The sequence below is a fragment of the Hyperolius riggenbachi genome, chromosome 6 (genome assembly GCF_040937935.1).
Source record: "Hyperolius riggenbachi isolate aHypRig1 chromosome 6, aHypRig1.pri, whole genome shotgun sequence".
Classification (NCBI taxonomy): domain Eukaryota; kingdom Metazoa; phylum Chordata; class Amphibia; order Anura; family Hyperoliidae; genus Hyperolius; species Hyperolius riggenbachi.
Window position 1 is genome coordinate 107,714,307 of NC_090651.1, and position 23,467 is coordinate 107,737,773.

At 47.1% G+C, this 23,467-nt stretch overlaps 1 protein-coding gene across 4 annotated transcripts in view; it reads right to left on the reverse strand.

Annotated features, from left to right (window-relative positions):
• Positions 1 to 19,564, reverse strand: part of DPYD (dihydropyrimidine dehydrogenase) — a 1,875,594-nt gene extending 1,856,030 nt beyond the window's left edge. For all 4 annotated transcript variants that reach the window (XM_068239758.1, XM_068239759.1, XM_068239760.1 and 1 more), the window contains exon 1: positions 19,375 to 19,564. In XM_068239758.1, the coding sequence (XP_068095859.1) occupies positions 19,375 to 19,413 (39 nt within the window). In that variant the 5' untranslated portion in view covers positions 19,414 to 19,564. The remainder of the gene's footprint in view (positions 1 to 19,374) is intronic.
• Between the last annotated feature and the right edge of the window lie 3,903 nt (positions 19,565 to 23,467).

The window sequence follows — 23,467 nt, forward strand, 5'->3', positions numbered from 1 at the left end:
TTGTATGTGGGCATGTTATGCAGTTTGTCGTCTAGCATGCGCACATAGTATTTAACCACTTTACCCCCACCCGTACGAATTTCTCCGTCCCTTTTTCCATCCTTTAACCCCCAGGGACGGAGAAATCCATACTTTCCGCGCTCCCGCCGCTGCCCGCGCTCCCGCTCGTAAACACGCCGCCCGCCGCTAGTAAACACGCCGCTGCCCGCTCGCCTGGAGATCAATGAACGGGAAAATCCATTCCCGTTCGTTGATCTAAGCCCCGCAATGATCCGCTGCTCTCCGATGGGCAGCGCGATCATTGTGAAAAATAACAAACACTCACAGCCTCCTTGTACTTCCTGCGAGCGTCCGGAAGGACGCAATAAAGGTCGCAATAAACAAAAAGTTACTGTTGCCATCTTGTGGCCAAATAGTAAAACTACACCCTAAGCATTTTTTACATAGAAAAAAATTAGTGTTACACAAAAAATTAACTCATTACCTCCCACACTCCCCATTTTTTTTTTTTTTTTGTAATTAAAAAAAAATAATAATTTACAATTAAAAAAAATACATAAATAGTTACCTCAGGGACTGAACTTTTTAAATATTTATGTCAAGAGGGTATAACACTGTTACTTTTTAAACTATGGGCTTGTAATTAGGGATGGATGCAAAACTGAAAAAAAATGCACCTTTATTTCCAAATAAAATATTGGCGCCAAACATTGTGATAGGGACATAATTTAAATGGTTTTATAACCGGGACAAAAGGGCAAATACATTTCATGGGTTTTAATTACAGTAGCATGCATTATTTAAAAACTATAATGACCGAAAACTAGAAAATAATTATTTTTTTCCCACATTTTTCCTATTTTCCCAATTAAAACACATTTAGAATAAAATAATTCTTGGCATAATGTCCCACCTAAAGAAAGCCTAATTGGTGGCGGAAAAAGCAAGATATAGTTCATTTCATTGCGATAAGTAATAATAAAGTTATAGACGAATGAGTGGAAGGAGCGCTGAAAGGTGAAAATTGCTCTGGTGGTCAGGGGGTAAAACCCCTCAGTGGTGAAGTGGTTAAGTGAGTTGGTTGTTTAGTCGGTTGGCATGTGGGCACACACTTGTCTTGTAAACAATGTTGCTCATGTAATGAGGTTGTTTGTGCATTATGTTAGACGTATATATGAGCCTTTACTAGACTGCCATTGTGCAGTGACAATAAAACATTTTTAATCTACTTTGTAAATGTTTAAATATAAAATAAAACCATGGTCTATCCCAAAAAAGTACTTTTTAGGAGTATGAGGATAAATACTATTTTTTATCTCATCAGTTTATTTTCACCTCCGGTTCATTTTAATTTTGATGGGACCAGCAGCAATCATGTGACTAAGGCCAAGTTCAAAAATCTATGTCCCCTCACCCCACCATCTTGCTCTTCTTGTGGGCCGAGAGGGCAAAGAGAGGGCAAAAGTGGCTCTTTCAAACAGAAATGTAGGAATGGCATGTCACCAAAATGTCAGTTAATATTTCTCACATAGGTGTCTACAGAGTGCCGTGGCACAGCCAGGGGTGAGGTGTGAGGAGTTTAAATAGGGTGGTTCTCCAAGCCTGTCAAGAAGTCTTGGGAGGACAAAAAGAAGCAGTGGCAATCATGTGATTACTAGTCCCATAGAAATCAAGTTATATTGGAGGAATTTATACAGTTTCAGGGTATAATTTCTATTCTACAGGGAGGTGAAGGAATGCATCTATCAAGCAAAAATGGTTTTGATGAATTTGGGCTTTAATCAGTCTCATTCAATGAGGCTAAAATATAAAACAATGTTCATTAACCCACAGTATCCAGTCAGAATAACTCTTTACAGATTTGTATACAATAACATTAAGAGAGAGCTACATCTGACGTGACACACGTGCCCTTAGGCTATGGTCACATTATAAATCGTTAGCACTATTGCAAGTAGTCATGGCTCGAACCTCCGATTTTCGGTTTGTGAACCTCGAACTCCCTCAAAAGTTTGGTTTGTGCCAACTTTTGCGAACCGCAATAGACTTCAATGGTAAGGCGAACTTTGAAAACTAGAAACATTTATGCTGGACACAAAAGCGATGGAAAAGATGTTTCAAGGGGTCTAACACCTGAGTTTTTTTCAGTGACTACAAGAGGGAAACATTTTTTTTTCAAAAAGACCTTATAGTTTTTGAGAAAATCGATTTTAAAAATTCTCCTTCTGACCATGGGAAAATTAACCCTGTCGACGGTTAATAGCAAAGCCCCCTTAAAAGCTAAAAACACCAACATTTCTGGAAATGTTAAGAAGAACAGTGGGAACAAGAGGGATTTTTTTTTCAAAAAGACCTTATACTTTTTGTGAAAATCGATTTTAACGTTTCAAAGAAAAAAGAGCCGATTCATTTGATTCATTAAAAAAAACCGGCTCATTCACGAACCAGTTAGTATAACTTAGAATGCATCCATGGGTCCACCGGGTGCCAGCCTAGGTGGGGGTGTTAGGTAGTGTTGGGCGAACAGTGTTCGCCACTGTTCGGGTTCTGCAGAACATCACCCTGTTCGGGTGATGTTCGAGTTCGGCCGAACACCTCATGGTGTTCGGCCTTTTAAGTTCGGGTTCGCCCCGAACTTCTGTATGCCCCCGAACAGGGCCGAACAGGGCCCCTGTTCGGGCGAACAGGGCCCTGTTCGGCCGAACAGGCCGCAATACGGCCCCCCTATGGGGTCGCAGGCATAAGGGGGGAGCATGCCCCGATCGCGGGGGGGGGTCGGAAATTCCCCCCACCCCCTCCGCTAGCGCTCCCCCCTCTGCCCGCTTCCCCATTCAAAAGTTTCAAGAAGTACCTGTATAGCGGATGGCCTGGCAGTGGCACTGTGGAGTGAGGAGGAGGAGGAGTCCGGAGAGTGACGAGTTGAGGGAGGCCGGGCAGCGGGCGTGAGGTCAGAGAAAGGGCGAGTTCCGCCCTTTCTCTGACCTCACGCCCGCTGCCCGGCCTCCCTCAACTCGTCACTCTCCGGACTCCTCCTCCTCCTCACTCCACAGTGCCACTGCCAGGCCATCCGCTATACAGGTACTTCTTGAAACTTTTGAATGGGGAAGCGGGCAGAGGGGGGAGCGCTAGCGGAGGGGGTGGGGGGAATTTCCGACCCCCCCCGCGATCGGGGCATGCTCCCCCCTTATGCCTGCGACCCCATAGGGCCCCCAAAATAGGGATGTTCGGGAAGTTCGGGGTTCGGCCCGAACATGCCGAACATCTCGGCCATGTTCGGCGAACTTTCCCGATCCCGAACATCCAGGTGTTCGCCCATCACTAGTGTTAGGTAAAGGCAGGTGGGGAGAGGCAGCGGGAGCCGGCAGCTATGCGTCCCATAGGCCGCATTCTCTGCTATGTAGGGGGCAGCGGAGATCTTCAATCAACTTAATTAAAGATCGCAAGATAAATGGATACTGTATTCGTTGGATCATTTACCGAGGATATTGGCATGGGAAATTTTTTAAAAAAAGGTAAAGGTAAGTATATCTGGTTAATTAAGAAAATTAAAGGACTTTTTTTGTCGTTGTCATTGCCTTCTACCTGCATGCAACATATCATGAGCTTCAGACTTTGCTAACAGACATGGCAGCGATTTACGTTCGTCACCGGTATCATTGCCAAAAAAACAAGCTTTTGTGACCCTAGGCTATGACATCTTTGGCCTAGGGGCCCCAAACTCACCGTCCTGAGCCCCCTAAAAGTCCCTACAATGCTAGAAAATTTGCCACTGCTGAGCCATCGTCCTTTGAAAAGATTTTAGATTTGAAAGTGAAATAGGAAGCCCAATGAAAGCCAATGGCAAAATTCAGCACTTTTGCACCCCTATAACTCTGGTTGGTTATCACCCGCCGACTTTAGCAGTTAACCTTCCGAGCCTTACGCCGCTCAGGAGGTTTTGCCAATTTGTGCCCTCCAGTTACCCTCAGAGATCCAATGGATGAAACCCCTATAGCTAACACTAGGCTAGCTAGTATAAATGCCCGGCACCGACCGATCTCCGCCGCTCCCACGTTAATACATTACCAAACCTGGATCCAGCAATTGGCGCAGCCTCCCCGTAAAGCTCCGGTCTTCTCTATGGGGAGGATCACATCATGACGTCATGCGCAAACCCGATCCTCCCCATAGAGAGACTGAAGCTGTGCAGGAAGGCTGCGCAATCGCTGGATCCAGGGGGGGTAATGTATTAATAGGGGGATCGGCAGCAATCGGCTGGGACTTGTACTAGCTAGCCTAGTGCTAGCTAAAGGGGTTTCAGCCATTGGATCACATTCATTTTACATGGGGGACTCCTGGGGCCAGGAAGCGGCATGCCCGACACAGTGTCGGGCATACCGCTAAGGAGGTTAATAGCAAAGGCCCCTTACATCCTAGCAACACGAAATTTGCAGGATATGTTAAAAAGATAGCAGGAAACAATGTTTTTTTTTATGTGTTTAGTGGGGGAAATCTGAAAAAAAATGTTGTGGGGTCCATCCTACCGAGCTCCCGGTAACCCCTTTTCCCCCATGCAGGCTGGGATAGCCAGAATGTGGAGCCCCGGGCACGTGGGGCTTCGCACCCTGAGCTATATCAGCCCACATGGTCCATGGTATGGGGGGGCTCTGGGGGAGAGGGGTGGACAAGCCTTCCCCTCTCCCCCGAGCCCTTGTCCAATCCATGGAGAAGGGGCTCTTCCCCACCTCCGGTGCCCCAGGAGGAGGTGGGGGCGACGACTCCCTGGGAGGGGTCATGGTGGCATCTTGGAGTCTCCTTTAAAAGGGGACCCCAGATGCCCACCCCCCTCCAGGAGAAATGAGTATAGAGGTACAAAGTACCCTTTACCCATTTCCACAAAGGGTTAAATGAAATAAAAACACAACGACAAAAAAAGTCCTTTAATTTTCTTAATTAACCAGAAATACTTACCTGTACCTTTTAAAAAAAAATTCCCACGCCAATATCCTCGGTAAATGATCCAACAAATACAGTATGCTCTTTTCTTGCGATTTTCAATGAAGTTGATTGAAGATCTCAGCTGCCCCCACATAGCAGAGAATGCTTCCTGTGGGACGCATAGCTGCCGGCTCTCGCTGTCTCTCCCCACCTGCCTTCACCCTCACCTAGGCTGGCACCCATGAAAAAATAAAATCTTCTATGAACTCATCATACACCTAACGGAATACCTTGGGGTGTCTTCTTTCTAAAATAGGGTCACTTGTGGGGTACCTATACTGCCCTGGCTTTTTAGGGGCCCAAAACCGTGAGGAGAAGTCTAGAAACCAAATGCCTCAAACTGACTGTTCAGGGGTATAAGCATCTGGAAATTTTGATGACAGGTGGTCTAAGAGGGGCCACATTTTTTGGAACCGGTCATAAGCAGGGTGGCCTCTTAGATGACAGGTTGTATTGGCAGTGAAGTGCAGGAAGCACAGGATGTTCTCAAATCGTGACCTGGACATGGCAGCAGAGAACATGGGCATGTGATGTATTGGGTGCGTAGACCAATCCAATAAGACCACAATACATTCTTTTTGACTAGACCCATGTTAAGGAAAAGGCCCCCAAAAAATGTTATGTTCGGAAACTTGGAGTGGTTTCCACCGAAAAGGCTGGGCATGTTAGCTTCTTGGATTGGCGGTTGCGTATTGTGTGGCATAATGGTTGGTCTCAGCCACAATTAAATCATAGAGACCAGCAGTGATCAGAAGAAAAAAAATTCTGTCACTGCGGTGGGGCAGGTGATCAGAAGCCCGCAGGGGGCAGATTAGGGCCTGATCTGATGGGTAGATGTGCTAGGGGGTGACAGGGGGTGACAGGAGGTGATTGATGAGTGTCTCAGGGGGTGGTTAGAGGGGAGAATAGATGCAATCAATGCACTGGGGAGGTGATCAGAAGGGGGTCTAAGGGGGATCTGAGGGTTTGGCCGAGTGATCAGGAGCCCACACGGGGTAAATTAGGGCCTGATCTGATGGGTAGGTGTGCTAGGGGGTGACAGGTGGTGACAGGAGGTGATTGATGGGTGTCTCAGGGTGTGATTAGAGGGGGGAATAGATGCATGCAATGCACTGGGGAGGTGATCGAGGGGGGGGGGGGGGTCTGAGGGCGACCTGAGGGTGTGGGCGGGTAATTGGGTGCCCGCAAGGGTCAGATTAGGGTCTGATCTGATGGGTAGCAGTGACAGGGGGTGATTGATGGGTGTCTCAGGGTGTGATTAGAGGGGAGAACAGATGTAAATAATGCACTGGGGAGGTGATCGGGGGGGAACAGATGTAAATAATGCACTGGGGAGGTGATCGGGGGGGGGGGGGTGTCTGAGGGCAATCTGAGGGTGTGGGTGGGTGTGCAGATTAGGGTCTGATCTGATGGGTAGCAGAGACAGGTGGTGATGGGGTGATTGATAGGTGATCAAGGTGTGATTAGAGGGGAGAATAGATGCATGCAATGCACTGGCGAGGTGATCAGGAGGGAGGGTCTGAGGGCGATCTGAGGGTGTGGGCGGGTGACTGGGTGCCCGCAAGGGACGAACAGATGTAAATAATGCACTGGGGAAGTGATCGGGGGGGGGGGGGGGGTGTCTGAGGGCAATCTGAGGGGGTGGGTGGGTGTGCAGATTAGGGTCTGATCTAATGGGTAGCAGAGACAGGTGGTGATGGGGTGATTGATAGGTGATCAAGGTGTGATTAGAGGGGAGAATAGATGCATGCAATGCACTGGCGAGGTGATCAGGAGGGAGGGTCTGAGGGCGATCTGAGGGTGTGGGCGGGTGACTGGGTGCCCGCAAGGGGCAGATGAGGGTCTGATCTGATGGGTATAATGGGTAGCAGTGACAGGTGGTGACAGGGGGTGATTGATGGGTGATCAGTGGGTGATTAGAGGAGAGAATAGATGCAAGCAATGCACTGGGGTGATCAGAGGGGGTCTGAGGGCGATCTGAGGGTGTGGGCGGGTAATTGAGTGCCTGCAAGGGGCAGATTAGGGTCTGATTTGATGGGTAGCAGTGACAGGTGGTGACAGGGGGTGATTGATGGGTGATCAGTGGGTGATTAGAGGGGAGAACAGATGTAAACAATGCACTTGGGAGGTGATCTGAGGGCGGGTCTGCGGGCGATCTGAGGGTGTGGGCGGGTGATCAGGTGCCCGCAAGGGGCAGGTTAGTGTCTGATCTGATGGGTGGCAGTGACAGGTGGTGACAGGGGGTTATTTATGGATGATTGACAGGTAATCAGCGGGTGATTACAGGGGAGGATCTGAGGGTGTGTGTGTGTGTGTGTGTGTGGGGGGGGGTGATCAGGAGCCCCCATGAGGCAGTTTAGGACCTAATCTAAAATATAGTGTTGACAGATAGTGACAGGGGGTGATTGATGGGTGATTAGGGGGGTGATTGGGTGCAAATAGTGGTCTGACGGGGTGATCGGGGGGGGGGGGGTGTCTAAGGGGTGCTGTGGGAGATCAGAGGGTGGGATCAGTGTTTTGTTGGGCTTACTAGGGGTGCTGCCTCCTGCCCTGGTGGTCCCTCGATCACTGGGACCACCAGGGCAGGAGGCAACCTGTATAATACGCTTTGTATACATTACAAAGTGAATTATACGCTTACTATGCGGCAGATCAAGGGTTAACAATCCGCTGGTGCTTCTAAACAGCCGGCGGGTTAACGTCGCAGGTGGGCAGAGCCTAATGCCGGCGGATGCGCGCGATCCCCGGCAATGCAGTCCCCCAGGAGCCGCCAACGATCAGCGTTACGCGGTCCTGGGGGACCCACTTTGCCGCCGCCCATAGGTAGTGAGTGGTCGGCAAGTGGTTAAAATCAATTTTCTCAAAAAGTATAAGGTCTTTTTGAAAAAAAAATGTCAGTAGTCACTGTCCTCCTCTACATACCCTGCAAATTTGGTGTTTCTACTATCTAAGGGGGCTCTGCTATTAACCGCTAAAGTCGGCGGGCATTAAAGTCTATTGAAAAAATGCAAACCCAAACTTTTTGGGAAAAAAGTTCTCGGTTCACCTCGAACGCTAACCACCGAAGTTCGCCGGCGAACCGTTCGGGCCATCTCTAATTGCAAACGCTGAGCGATTTGAGATTTTTTTAATTGCTTTTCCCTGCGCTTTCTAAGCGCTTTTCTAAGCACTTTTGCAGAGCGATTCTTCTCAGTCAGGAAGTTAACTCTTTCACCCAGAAATGAATAAATACAATGTCTTTATTCATGAAAGCCCTTGGGAAATCGCTATACAAGGCGCTTTTTCAAGCACTTTGTGGTTTCCCTATACCTTTCATTGAGCCAAAAATGGTACAGGCAGCGGTTTTGGAAGCAGATCGCAATGGAACCACTCACATGTGAATAATATCATAGGGAATCATTGCACAAGCGCTTTTAGGGTGATTTCTAAAATCGCCAGCGCTTAAAAAAAGTACGCAAACGCTCATCGTGTGAACAAGCCCTTACTAGGAAACCACATGAGGCGCATGTGTATGCAGAGGGAAAATCCTGGAAGCAGAGGAGGGACAGGTAATGTATACCTTGCACTGGGCACCGGGGAGACATTTATTATTAGGGAGGACAGCGTTGGGTCGGATGCGGGGTCACACGATTTCAGCATGAAATTGATCCAGGATCGTCCTGTGATGTATGGGCAGCTGTCAGATCTCTCTGTTATCAAATTCAATCAGAGAGAAATTGATCTCTTCGTCGAATCTGTCTATACATCGCTAGATCGCTAGATTTATGGCTATTTCTGCAACTTATGTGTTGTGTGTAGAATAAAGCTAACTGTGTTTCATTATTGGAGTGCTCCTCCTTTCTTTCCCTTTATCTTTTTCAAGTGTGCCTGATAGTGAGGCTGAGGAGTTGCAGGAGAAAGTAAACACACTACATAGTCCGTATCTACAACAATTAGAGCAAGATTTCCTTCCCTCATAAGTTTGTTTAGTGCTGGTGATAAGACCAGTGTCAGCCTAGGGATATGGTTCATTGTTAGGGTTAGATAAATGGATTAGGTTAAGCTAGGGCTAATAAAAACTCATTAGTTTAACCCCCTAATCTGTTACTGTTATGCTGGGCATACAGGGCTCGTTTTTGCCACTCGATGCTCCCGTTCGATCATTTTGCCGCTCAATTCTACATTCAAGTCTCTTATCTTCCACTCGTTCTTCTTATCTTTTTCCATTCACTGCTATCAGGAATTGAGTGGCGAAACAATCGAGCGGGAGATCGGACTTGTCGGAAATTATCTTTACAGTTAAATGGTGCTTCCAATCATTACCCACTATCAAAAAATCTAGCTGTGTATTTTGCACCATATGTATGTTCTTATTGCATAAGTTTAGCACTCCAGGTTTATATTAAGTTTAGGAGGAGAGGGTAAAGTCTGAAATGGTACCTTCTGGAAAGAGACATACCAAGAAATACCCCAGGGATCACAGGAAAAATTCTTGTCATCAGGCCTTCTAACCACCCCCCCCCTCCCCCATGCATGGCCAGTCACACACATACCCTACAACCAGAGCTGGGACAAGGTCCTCCAGCACCCAAGGCTGAGACACCAAAGTGCGCCCCTCCATCCCTCCCACCCCAGCTGTCACACACTGATTGCTATTAGACTAAGAGGGCCAAAGGGCCCACAACCTCCCCAACACCATAATATCTAGTTATCTGGCTTGCAGTCACTGCTATGTATCCCCTTTTCTTATTTCTTTCTGCTTCAAACACAATTAGGAATAACAGCTGAATGAATTGTGCGCCCCCTCCTACACTGCGCCCTGAGGCTGGAGCCTCTCCAGCCTATGCCTCGGCCCGGCCCTGCCTACAACACCCCCCTTCCCTGCAGTGTAAGCACATTGCAAAGCAGTTGATTTTGTCGCACGGTGCTCAGCACCGAAACTAGGCACAGGTGCTGCTATAGCAGTAGTGCAATTGTGCGCGGGGCGCATAAGGGTAATTTGGGGTTCCGGCGACCCCAAATTACTTTTCTTTCCAAGTTGCAATGACTCGGCGGGGCAATAGTATTTAAAGAGAACCTAAACTGAAAATAAAAAGTCAAAATAACAATACACAGGTCATACTTACCTCCTGTGTAGTCTACTACTCAATCTCTTTCTCCTCTCCTGCGTCCCATTTGTTCACTGCGATCAATGGATTTCTCGGTCCTCCATTTAAAAAATGGTCATTACCTCCTAACAGCTTGCTGGTCAACACACTGTTAAACTGTAATATCACCCACTTGAGCCATAGGGAAACATGGACATCACCTTGCACATTCAGTTGTAACTGACAGCTGCTGATGTATAACTGACAGCAACTGGTATATTTCAGTTCTGACAAAATATTGTCAGAACTTGAAGGGATCACTGTAAGAAGAAAATGGTGAGCTTCTGAGAGGAACTGATGGTGAGGTTAGTATGTAATCTTCATTTGCAGCTACGTCATGTGTTTATTTTAAATATTTTTACTCGCTTCAGGTTCCCTTTAAGGCCACTGGGGATTTGAGCGGCTGCAGGGTGAGCCATCATTCGGCTCACTCTGTGCCCAGCTCACTGGCGACTTACTAATACTTATCAAGCAGTATATAGAGAGTAGCAGGTTGGCACTACGTTAGAACAAGCTGTGTCTTGGTTAGCCTTGTAAATAACCCACAAGCAGCTTAGCGTGCTCTGGTATAAAGTTCATACATTATAGCAGAGGAGACAAAGTGCAAAGAGGACCGGCACTGCTAAGGGCCCATTCACACTTGCAAAACGCATTCACACTTGGCAATTTTTTTCCGATCGCGTTTAGCGTTTCTATAGCACTAAACGTGATCACCGGGAAATCACCTGAAAATGGTGCAGGATACAAATTTGCGTTTGGTGATTTGCGTTAATCGCCGGCAATTTATGCAAATTGCCCAAGTGAGAACTGGCCCATAGGGTATTATGGCACTAGCGCTTTAAAAAGCGCTAGCGCTTGAGCGTTTTGCCTAAATTGCTGGCAAAACGCTCAGATGTGAACAGGGCCTAAAACGCTGATTTATTGTATGAAAAAGTAGAATGCAAATATCATCTGCATAAATCACATAGGGAAACTTGCGGTGTGAACATACCAAGTTGGAATGGGGTATATTCTGGTGCGGTGGGTGCTGGGAGGCTTAAAGCCAATGGGTACCGTTTAAAAAAAGAAAAAGTCAGAAACTCACCTAAGGAGAGGGAAGGCTCGGTCCTAATGAGCCTTCCCTCTCCTCTCCCGGTGCCCTCGGTGCTGCGCTGGCTCCCCCGTTCGCGTCCGCCGCCGCAGGGACTTCGGAGGTCTTCAGGAGCACTCGGGCTTCCGAAGACAGGCCGCTCCATACTACGTACGCGCGAGCGCGTCATAGAGGGCGCTCGCGCATGCGTAGTATGGAGCGGCCACGTCATCGGGAGCCCGAGTGCTCCCGAAGGCTTCCGAAAGCTCCCTTCGGCATGCGGAAGTGGCAGTATTTGACCGAACTGGTCAAATACTGCCACGGGAGATCCTGCGCGGGACCGGGCACCGGGAGAGGAGAGGGAAGGCTCATTAGGACCGAGCCTTCCCTCTCCTTAGGTGAGTATCTGACTTTTTCTTTTTTTTACCGCTAAACATTCACTTTAAGCACCCACCGCACCATAAGATACCCCACTCCAACTTGGTATGTTCACACCACAAGGTGATTTATGCACATGATGTTTGCATTCTACTTTTTCATACAATTTATCAGCGTTTTAGCAGTGCCGGTCCTCTTTGCACTTTGTCTCCTCTGCCATTACTAATACGTATGCAGCACAGTGGTGCTCTGTTCCAGTGGTGTCGGTCTCAATGTCATAATGTGACATGCAACAGGAGCTGAAGGATGAAAACATAGAGCAGAGTTAGTCAAACTACGGCCCACGGGCTGAATGAAGCCGGCCCATTGATGGAGGGTCGGGACTCCGCTTCTCTCCCCTTCTCCATCCCAACGGCCTTTCAAAAATACATGCAGCACACATACAAGAGAAGCAGCATACCCAATTGCACTCTCCAGCACCGATTTCCCTGGCAACAGCAGCGTCATGTGACCTGCCGTCAGTACGTACCAGTGTGTCACAAGAGATCTACTGCCCGATCTTTCCCCATGTGCTCATTTTCCAAAGGAATGGAGGACAGAAAGGAGGGAGACAGACACTCAAGCTGAAGGTCGCATTCTACAGGAATGCGTCCCAATCTACAAAATGCTTGCCCACCCCTGGCATAGAGCATGCCGCTGCTAGGAGGAAAAGGAGACCCAATCCAATGCTGGAGCAGGTAAATATACACTGTTCTGCTGCACCCACTCTGCAATGTGGGGAGAAGCAACAGGCCCCCAGAGTGTTCTGGAAACTGGTAATTTGATGAAAATGGCTTCTTTTAGTGGGGGGGGGGGGGGGGGGGTTAAGGAGGGAGTATATTATGTTAACTGTTGTTGTTTGTTGTTACTGCCAGGAATTTTATTATGCTCTTTTAACCACCCTGGCATGCTATTGATTGCTAATTACAACAGAGAAAGAACATGTGTGCATCAACCAAGTGAACCTGACAAATCTGGCTTTGCAAATTTGGCCTATTGGCTAATCACGAGACATTGCTCATGCAAATAAGCATTTGCTTTCGCATGCCTAAATATGCAGGGTCAATGTCTCGTGATTAGCCAATAGGCCAAATTTGCAAAGCCAGATTTGTCAGGTTCACTTGGTTGATGCACACATGTTCTTTCTCTGTTGTAATTAGCAATGCTATTGATTGCGCCAGGGTGGCTGCGCAGCAGGTTTTTTTTTCATTTATTTATTTTTAAATCATGTAGCTATTCAAAGGTAGTACGCGCTCTTAGTCTATAATGGTGACAGAGGGGCTGTAACACTCAGTCCTCCTTAGGAAAGAAACACACAGTTTAGTCCCTCACACAAGGCAACTTCACTGTCTGATGTACAGTCCTCTTCTCTTGTCACATAAGAGAAGAGGACTGTACATCAGACGGTGAAGTTGCCTTGTGTGAGGGACTAAACTGTGTGTTTCTTTCCTAAGGAGGACTGAGTGTTACAGCCCCTCTGTCACCATTATAGACTAAGAGCGCGTACTACCTTTGAATATCCCATTTTGCAGTGTTGCAGCGTTGCTATAGTACGCGATCCACAGAGTAGTGATATTGGCATTTATCCTGAGCGCATGCACTTATTGTAATTTAAATCATGTAGCTAGCCTAGCGCTAACTACATGATTCCTCCCTCACTGCGGCATCCCTCCCACCCCTCCGATCGCCGCCGGCAATCAAGCCCATCCGGAAATCCCATTCTGAACTGGATTTCCTTTAGGGCTTCCCCTGTCGCTATGGCTATTACCGGAATGACGTCATCGACGTCACAGGGAGTCCCGATCCACCCCTCAGCGCTGCCTGGCACTGATTGGCCAGGCTGTGCACGGTGTCTCGGGGGAGGGGGGAGGGGGGGGCTGTTACACGGCGGGCAGCAGCGCATCGGCGGCGAGCGGCGGCGATCATCCCCAACACGCAGCTAGAAAACTGCTAGCTGCGTGGATTTTTTTCTTTTTTTTTTTTTAATTACGAAAATCAGCCCACCAGGGCCTGAGCTCATCCATACCGCCAAGGAGGTTAATAAGCAATGTCAAACAACAAGAACAATGTGCTAAGTGTAAAAGCTAGAGATGAACTGAAAATTCAACATTGCTCCACATGAACTGGAATTACAGTGAGCAAAGCTAAAACTTTGAATAAAGTAGATTATTATTTTTTTTAACCGTAAGTTGGGTGCCTAGCTAGGGTGCAAAGCTACACCAAATCATATAAGAAAAAGTCCAGAGGTTGGTGAGCACATAATTTTTTGCAAATCAATTATTCTTCGTGCATTTGTCAACGCCAAATTCACAGTTGTTTCAGGGCCACACAGGATATCCTTCATCAGAAAGGCTCCAAAACAAGTGTCAATTTTGTGTTAGTAATTGAATTGCAAAAGACAACCTCTGGACTAAAATGTTGAAAAAGTTAAATGATACCCAAGGTGACGTGACATGATGAGATAGACATGTGTATGTGCAGTGCCTAGCACACAAATAACTATGCTGTGTTCCTTTTTTCTTTCTCTGCCTGAAAGAGTTAAACATCAGGTATGTAAGTGGCAGTTCCTGTTTGAGTCAGAACTGGGTCAGACTACAGTGTGACCCTCATTGATAAGAAATTACAACTTGAGGCCCATACACACGTCGGATTTTTTTAAACGACGGGTCATTTGGACGTCCCGTCGTTCAGTCGTCCGGACGTCAAATCGGGCGTGTGTACAGTCCATCGTTCAGGTGATAAGACTGGTCTTGAGCGATCCGCCTGACCCGTCGTTTAAAAAATCCGACGTGTGTATGGGCCTTAACTATAAAACACTTTACTAGCAGAAAATGGCTTTTGAGAGCACGAAAGAGATAAAAGGGGTCAATAGTGCACATATTTTATCTCTGGCATACATCAATGAATACAGTATGTCATTGAGCAAAAACAATAAAAAGGTAAAAACTAAAAAAGTAAATTTAAACATAAAATAAAACCGTTGAATATCTTAAAAAGTCATTTTTTTGGAGAAGGAGGATAGATACAGCTGTTTATTTCATTTGTTTATTTTCATCTAGGGTGCCCTTTAATTAGATTTAGAAGCTTAGCTAATGATGAATTACAGCTGATTAATCAATCAATCATGATAACAGTTATCAATCCTTAACCTTACAAATCTGATTAGTTCTTTGAATAGATCCAGTTCAGCCCATGTTCATAGTAGAGCAAGAAAAACTGCCTCATCAGATTTCCCTTCACATCACTAGTAGTAACCCATAGCAGCCAATAACATTTGTGGTTCAGGTGCATCCACCACCAGCCGTCAACTGCTTCTGCGGATCTGCTGGGTGCTTGCAGTGTTTTGCATGGGTGACGGACTGGTGCAGTCCGCTAGATGTTTTTCCTACTGTTTAGTAACGTCACCATGCATTAACCACCGACATATATTTCCAAATGCTGCCATTGAGGGGAATTATACACTAATTATATAAATATAGCGGAAGTGAAGCACACTTACCTTTCCAACCAGCGCTCCTTCCTGTCTGTGAATACTCACATACATATCATCCCGTCACGGAATAGGTACCAGCGAGGATGAAGAGAGAAATCACAGACAGAAGGTGTGCGCCAGCCAGATAGGTGAGTGCACTTTGCTGCTGCCCTTACACTCTGCAGAGCCTATGGTGGGATCACTATTAACTTGGTGTGTGGGGGGCAGGAGACAGCTTGGGGAAGGCAGGACTTGGTACCTAAACAATTTGGGGCGGGGGGGCAACTGAATGTTGGGTGGGGGAAGGGCTGGAGACAGCTTGGGGGGAGGTGGGGGGGACTAAAAGCTTGGAGGTGATCTCTGGCACCTACGACAGGTGGGGGAGAGGTTGGATTAGAACACTGCTCCATTAGGTGCGATGCGACTTCTCAGCAATGTTGCAGTGCGATCAAAAAGTAATCGCACTGCAACAGATCCTAAATAGTGTGTATGGAGCCTAATTCCTCAGCGCTAGTCTACTTGAGGTAACCCAACAGGAAACCCCATAGGGAACAGTTCTCCAATCACAGAACCCTCTACAAGTGTTGTAATTGGCTGAATAGTGTGGGCGTAGTTATTAACAGGCTCGGACTGACCCACCGAACCACCGATTCTTCCATCGGTGGGCCCCAGCTGCTCCACCTCCTGGGGGCCACAGAGCTGAGAAGGAGGGGGGTACAGCACACGCTTCCTCCCCCTCCAAAATTGCAGCCAGCCAGCGGCAGCAGAGGGGATTAGCTTACCGGCATGAGATCCATAGCTGTGCGTGCCGCTGGCTGGTCTGGTTTCCTGCACTGATGCTATCCAATCACGCTCTTGCAGTATTTCCTGTGAGAGTGATTGGTCAGTGCAGTACAGGAGATCAGACCAGCCAGCGGCACACAGAGCTATGGATCTGATCATCTCGGTAAGTTATTCCCCGCTGCTGCTGCTGGCTGCAATTTTGGAGGGGGGGAGTGTGAAAGGGGGGCCCTAGGTGATGGAGAGGGGGAGGCTTCCCCCCTCCCTGCTGCTCTGTGCACAATTTCCCCCCTTCCTGTGCTGTGCACCCTCCTTCTCAGCTCTGGGGCCCCCACTAACCGGGGACCTCCATTTGTGGACATATCTGCCTACAATCTGATTGCATTTTGTGGGGATATCTGCCACCAATCAATTTGCATCTTGTGGGAATATCTGCCGCCAATCTAATTGCATCTTGTGGGGATATCTGCCGCCAATCTGATTGTATTTTGTTGGGAAATCTGCTGTCAATCTGATTGCATTTTGTGGGGATATCTGCCGCCAATCTATTTGCATTTTGTGGGGATATCTGCTACCAATCTAATTGCAATTTGTGGGGATATCTGCCGCCAATCTAATTGAATTTTGTGGGGAAATCTGCCGCCAATCTGATAGCATTTTGTGGGGATATCTGCCACCAATATATTTGCATTTTGTAGGGATATCTGCTGCCAACCTAATTGCAATTTGTGGGGGTATCTGCCACCAATCTAATTGTATTTTGTGGGGAAATCTGCAACCAATCAAATTGCATTTTGTGGGGATATCTGCCGCCAATCTATTTGCATTTTGTGGGAATAGCTGCCGCCAATCTGATTGTATTTTGTTGGGAAATCTGCCGCCAATCTGATTGAATTTTTTTTCGTTAATAAAGTTTTTATTGAGCATATATCAAAATTACAACTGTAGCATAAACAGGTAATAGCAATGAAAGTAAAAATGAAAATGACAATGACAATGGAAATAACAGTGAAAAGGCCAGCTAAAAAAGTTTCTTCAGTGTGGGTATTGTCCATTGGAGTTCACATAACCTTTGAGGTATCCAACGACAGTTCCTCTTCTATAAGAGACTCTGGTGACATCAGTCGGCCATAGCTGTCACCAAAGGTAAAAGCTAATTAGCTTGTCATCTTGTAGATTGTAAAAAGCAAATCATCTAAAACCTTACCTAAGTATAGTGATAAGGTCAACTAAGACCCGCATGCAAGACCTAGACATAGACAATAATGTAGCCATAAACATAAGTCTAACTCAGACTACAACTACCTAACTACATTCCTCTCTTTCTCTAGAATGTGTCAACTGTTTCGTTTGTTAGTATATTGGTCACAAGCCCTATCATATCATAAGGGTGGGGGGGGGGGAGAAGACGGGGGGGGGGGGAATTAGTCAGGGGCTGAATTTCCTATCTGAGGGTGTAATTTACGGCTGGGGATTCTTACGTATGTTACCATAGTCTAGTTCTGATCTTATACTCCATATGGAGATTAAGTTTAGTGTTGTTTAGGAGATGGGTTAGAGAAAGGTCATCGGCTGATTTCCAATTTGAGAGAATCAGATGTTGGGCACTAAAAATAAGGTGACAGATGAGGTTTCTATGTTTATCAGGCAATTCACCCACACAATCTGATTGCATTTTGTGGGGATATCTGCTGCCAATCTAATTGCAATTTGTGGGGATATCTGCCGCCAATCGGATTGAATTTTGTGGGGAAATCTGCCGCCAATCTAATTGCATTTGTGGGGATATCTGCCGCCAATCTGATTGTATTTTGTAGGGAAATCTGCCGCCAATCTGATTGTATTTTGTAGGGAAATCTGCCGCCAATCTGATTGCATTTTGTCGGGAAATCTGTTGACATTTGACTACTTGATGAATTATCATTAAAGAGAAACTCCGACCAAGAATTGAACTTTATCCCAATCAGTAGCTGATAGCCACTTTTACATGACAAATCTATTGCATTTCACAAACAGACCATCAGGGGGCGCTGTATGACTGATTTTGTGATGAAACCCCTCCCACAAGAGGCTCTGGTACCGCGGTACTCTGGGCAAACTGCCACAATGTAACAATGTTCACAGACAGGAAATGGCTGTTTACAGCTGTCTGTAACAGCCAAAACAGCTAGGCGCAGCTTACATAACCTGCCCACAGTAAAAATGTCACCATGTGATAAATGTCAGAATGTAAATCTGGGAGAGGAAAGATTTTACAATGAGCAAACACTGACTAAATCATTTATACATAATTATTGTAAAAATGAAGCACTTTTTTTACTACATTATTTTCACTGGAGTTCCTCTTTAAGCATGTAACTACTTGATTATTTTATGTAAAATGTATCTAGTCAGGCCTAATGTCTGTGAATAACACTGCTACTTATTTTGTGTTTTTTTTTTAAATTTTATTTTAAAGTCTGCCCATGACTCATCATGACCACGCCCATGTTCCAGTGTGTGGTGACACTCATTTATTTTTGCGCAGTGCGCCGCATGTAGACATATCTCTATTGGAGACTGTTCTCAGAAGTACTCACAATCTATTACCTACCATAAAATCATGCAAAATTTCTAGAGTACATGTGTATGTGAGCCCAAAATGGGGGGGGGGGGGGGGGTATGAGGAGAGGGAAACGGGGTGGGGGGTGGGGGAAGGTGGAGGAAAGGGGGCGGGCTGAAACTTCCTTGGTGGGCCCTTAGTGTCCCAGTCCAACCCTGGTTATTAGCATGACCTATCTGAAGCCTAAAAGTTAGAGGACGCTGTCCAACTAATCACGCTAAAAGAATTTTCCCTATGAGAGGACTAACTCCAATCCTCTTCCTGTTGAGAAAAAAAATGATATTCAAATGTTCTGCTCATTCCTAATGTATAGCTATACCTGTAAGTGTGACATAATGGCAAAAGATGAAGTGAACTACACAATGCAAGAGATGTAATTGAGTATGACGAACACCACAGTCACGCATTATTAATTGTGGCACTTTGCCATTATATAATTCACCCATAGGCCCATAGCGATGGACAGTGGACGATTTACAGTTACACAAAAGTGACCAAAGAAAAAAAGAAAGAGTACCGGAATATATGAGCTATTAATCTAGGCTATTTAAAATAAATGATATGGTTATCAGCGTGCATTATGCAAGCCCTTAAAACCATAACAGAATGCAGGGACCAAACGGATCCACAAATCACAGCAGGTCTGTGGTGGGGTGACACACTCCTCTCAGTTTGTGAATCTAAAGCTGTCTTTGCATCCCATTTGCTGCAGAGAGGCTTTGATGCACAGCCTCCTGAACTGTTTACATCAGTAGCCAAATCAAGTTTCACACCTGCCAATTTAACACACAAACCACCAAGCAGCAGGGGATCCAAGTCACTGTAATGTGCACTTAGCAAGAGCTGCAGAAGCATGGTCTCCAATATCAGAATCTATTATATATGCACAAACATCTGTTAGACAAGAATAACATGAAAACCATTTCAATACCTCAATATCCAGTGGGTCCTTGCTCAGCATGCAAGCCATGTTGCTACAGCTCTGTACTTGTCTTTTGCAACAGTTTTGGTAATGACACTATTAAATAATATCAAGCTATTATTTCAGCGTCACCAAGTTCAGCAATGGTCCTTGAGTATTCTACAGCAGTCTCAACATTACCAAACAGTTAACAACAACAGCCCTATTGACTACTAGTGTGGGAGTATTTCCAAGTAGGTGTGTCTTGGAAGCACATGTGACTTTTAGGACACTGAAGAACTGAACTTTGCCCATCAATCTCTCTGAGCAGTCAGCTGTTGCTGTATGCTGTGTGTAGTGATTGCTGGGAGTGTTGTAATTAAAGTCAGCAGCTTAAAGCTGTGTGAGGCCCGGTGCACACCAAAACCGCTAACAGATCCTCAAAACGCTAGAGGTTTTTGGAGCAGATTTCAGAGCGAATCTAGGCATGTTTAGAGACTTTTTCTAAACATGCCTAGCATTTTTTGGAGCGTTTTTGTGTAGCAGATTACAAATACTGTTACAGCAGGGGCGTAGGAATAAGTATAGCAACCATAGCGTTGCTATGGGGCCCCTACACCACAGGGGACCCGCCCATGCATCAGAACTTTTTTTTTTGTAATGGCGGTCCGATCCGGTCCGGTCGCCCCCCCCCCATACTTTTAGAATTGTGGGCCCCCCAGGCCCCCCCCCCCCCGGCCCCCCTCCTCTAATAAGGTGGCTGGTGAGGAGGGAGACTACTTGCCGGCACAATGATACTCCTGGTGGCCGGGCCCGACACTTACTCTATAGTTCTGGCTTCCGGGCCCGGCCAGCCAGGGAGGAGTGACGTCACTGACGAGCGTCCGAGGGAGGCAGCGCTGCAGACAGTGCCTGACCTGCCTGGCTAGTAGTGTGCTGCGATCCTGACCTGCGCCTGTCTGGACCGAAGGAGCTTAGGAGAGGAGGCTGGAGAGCGGAGCGACCCTACCCGACCCCACGCAAGCTGCCTGCACTGTGCACTGCGCCATCGCCATTGTAGCAAGTAAATGTGCCTGGCTGGTGCTGACTGTGGAGAATGGACGGAGGTGGGTGGGGGCTGGGGAATGGCCTGGCTAGGGGACTTGATGGCTGCTGTGGAGTGTGGACGGAGGTGGGTGGGGGCTGGGGAATGGCCTGGCCGGGGGACTTGCTGGCTGCTGTGGAGTGTGGACGAAGGTGGGGGAATGGGGGCCGGGGGACTTGCTGGCTGCTACCAACCACCACCCATACCTGGCCCTGGCCGGCAGCCATGATGTTACCTGGTGCTGACTGCTGGGGGGGGGGGGGGCAGAGAGGTGCTGGCTGCTGTGGGGGGGTGGGGGATGAAGACAGAGAGGTGCTGGCTGCTGTGAGGGGGGGGGGGGGTTGGGGGAGAGAGTTGCTGGCTGCTGCCAACCACCACCCATACCTGGCCGGCGGCCATGATGCTACATATGCCTGATGCTGGTTGCTGTGGGAGGGGGGGGAATGGGAGCCTGTCAGCGCGGGAGGTCTACACTGGCTGCAGGAGGATCGTCGGAGGCCGGCCAGGTGAGTGAATCATTTTTTTTAACAGGTTTATTTTCTGGTGAATACTGAGCGCATAACTATTATTTTCTGGTGAATGCTCCCCACATAGCAATTATTTTCTGTTGAATGCTGCTCTCCACATAGCGATAATTTTCTGTTGAATGCTGCTCCCCACATAGCGATTATTTTCTGGTGAATGCTGCTCCCCACATAGCGATTATTTTCTGGTGAATGCTGCTCCTCACATAGCGATTATTTTCTGGTGAATGCTGCTCCTCACATAGCGATTATTTTCTGGTGAATGCTCCCCACATAACGATTATTTTCTGGTGACTGCTCCCCACATAACGATTATTTTCTGGTGAATGCTCCCCACATAGCGATTATTTTCTGGTGAATGCTCCCCACATAGCGATTATTTTCTGGTGAATTCTCCCCACATAACGATTATTTTCTGGTGACTGCTCCCCACATAGCGATTATTTTCTGGTAAATGCTGCTCCCCACATAGCGATTATTTTCTGGTGAATGCTCCCCACATAACAATTATTTTCTGTCGTCAGGACTGTGGTGGAGAGAAACATCCAGAGGGGACAGCAACACTGTGCCATCACCCAACCAACCCAGTTGCCTGTGAGCCAGAGGAGACAGCGTCATCATCCATCCCACCCACTGGCAGCCAGACCACAGGTAAGCTAGGCCCATACAAAAAATGTGCTATGGGGCCCAGTCATTTCTAGCTACGCCCCTGTGTTACAGTAAGGGCTCGTTTCCACTAGGAGCGGTGCGATGCGGCTACATAGCCGCATCGCACCGCAGGTGTGCTGAAACACATGCACGCCAGTGGAATAGTTTCCACTGCGTGCATGGTGTGCGGAGCAGTGCAATGCGATCCGATAATTTTCAGCATGCTGCAGATTTTCGCATGGACGCATCCGCCCACAGCCGTGTCCCATCTCTTCAATACACTTCCGTATCGGAGATGCGGAAGTGATGCGGCCAGTGGCGGAATTGATGCGATGCGGCTGTGTAGCCACACTCGCATCACTTCGCAAATGGAAACCCGCCCTAAAAGCTGTTACTGAACAGCTTCTGTAACAAAAACACCCGGAAAACCGCTCTGATCTAGCGTTTTCCAGAGCGGTTTGCGTTTTTCCTATACTTTACAATGAGGCAGAAACGCTTCTGCAAACCGCAAACTTGCAGCAGGAGGCACGTTTGCGGTTTGCTAAAAACATCAAAAAGCTGGTGTGCACCATCCCATTGAAATACATTAGCCAAGCATTTTCACAGGCGGATGCGTTTGGTGGATCGCTCCTAAAACCGCTCGGTGTGCACTGAGCCTGACAGTGTGTATAGAGACATTTTACTCCTCTGTTTTGTGTTGCAACACTAAACAACCCTAGGAAGCAACGATTAAACACTAGGAAGCAACACTAGGAAGCAACGATTAAATCAAAACTTTAAAATAGTTGATATGTACTTGAACTGTTCAGCTTGCCAAGTAGGTGACACTAGTGTCTTCTGTCTTTCCTTTTTATGTCATGTGTCCTGTCTGTATATGCTGTGTGGCAGCAGTGTATGTAAGTTAATGTAACCTGCTGCATGCAGGCTTTAAATTAACGTGCATCTTATAACATATGCAGTGTTCATTTCAGTTCACACATATTATAGCGTGTGCGTTATGCAACACGCACAGTGTGAATACTCCCTTAACCTCCTTGCCGGTGTAAGAGGATTTCTCAGGCCCCGCTGGGCCGATTTAAAAATTTTTTTTCCTACATGCAGCAAGCACTTTGCTAGCTGCGTGTGGTACACGATCGCCGCCGCTGCCATCACTTTGGGTGGGAGAAGGGTGCCACTCTGGGGGAAGATGAGGGGTCCCACCTGGGTGGGTAGGGGTGGGTGGGTGCCACATTGGGTGGGGTGAAGTGTGCCTGGGGGGAGAGGAGGAAGGAGGGTGCCACTCTGTAGGTCAGTTTAGTGTTAGGACATCTGCTCTGGAGATTTACCTCAACGTTGGTGCAGATGTCCAGTAGATCTATATTTTTGCATGCAAAACTATGATGGAAGCTAAAATTTCTCCATAGACCAGTATTGCATTGTTTGGATGCGGGCGTACATTTTAGTCCAGGGGGGGCGGTGTGCGCCACAGCGATTAACCATTCAATTGTACAGTATTGGGTCAGGGATGCGCAGCCTTTACCTATATTTTGTATCCACAGTTCTGTAACTACCAGGCTAGCAGCACCCATTGTGCTATCCTGTTTTGCATGGTAAGTATTTAGTTTAGTTTTGCATATGTTTTGCATCTGTCTGATTGCTGAGTGTGTATTTGAGCTATTTAAGCGGTGCATATGAGGTGGTGAGTCATTCAGATGCGGCCCATATTGGTGAGCGCTTGCTTTGTTTTCTGCTGTCTGTATTGAATGTAAGTTACACATTTTAGCGTAGCTGCTGCCAGGGTAAAGACATTTGCTTTTAACTTAGGTCAGTTTAGTGTTAGGACATCTGCTCTGGAGATTTACCTCAACGTTGGTGCAGATGTCCAGTA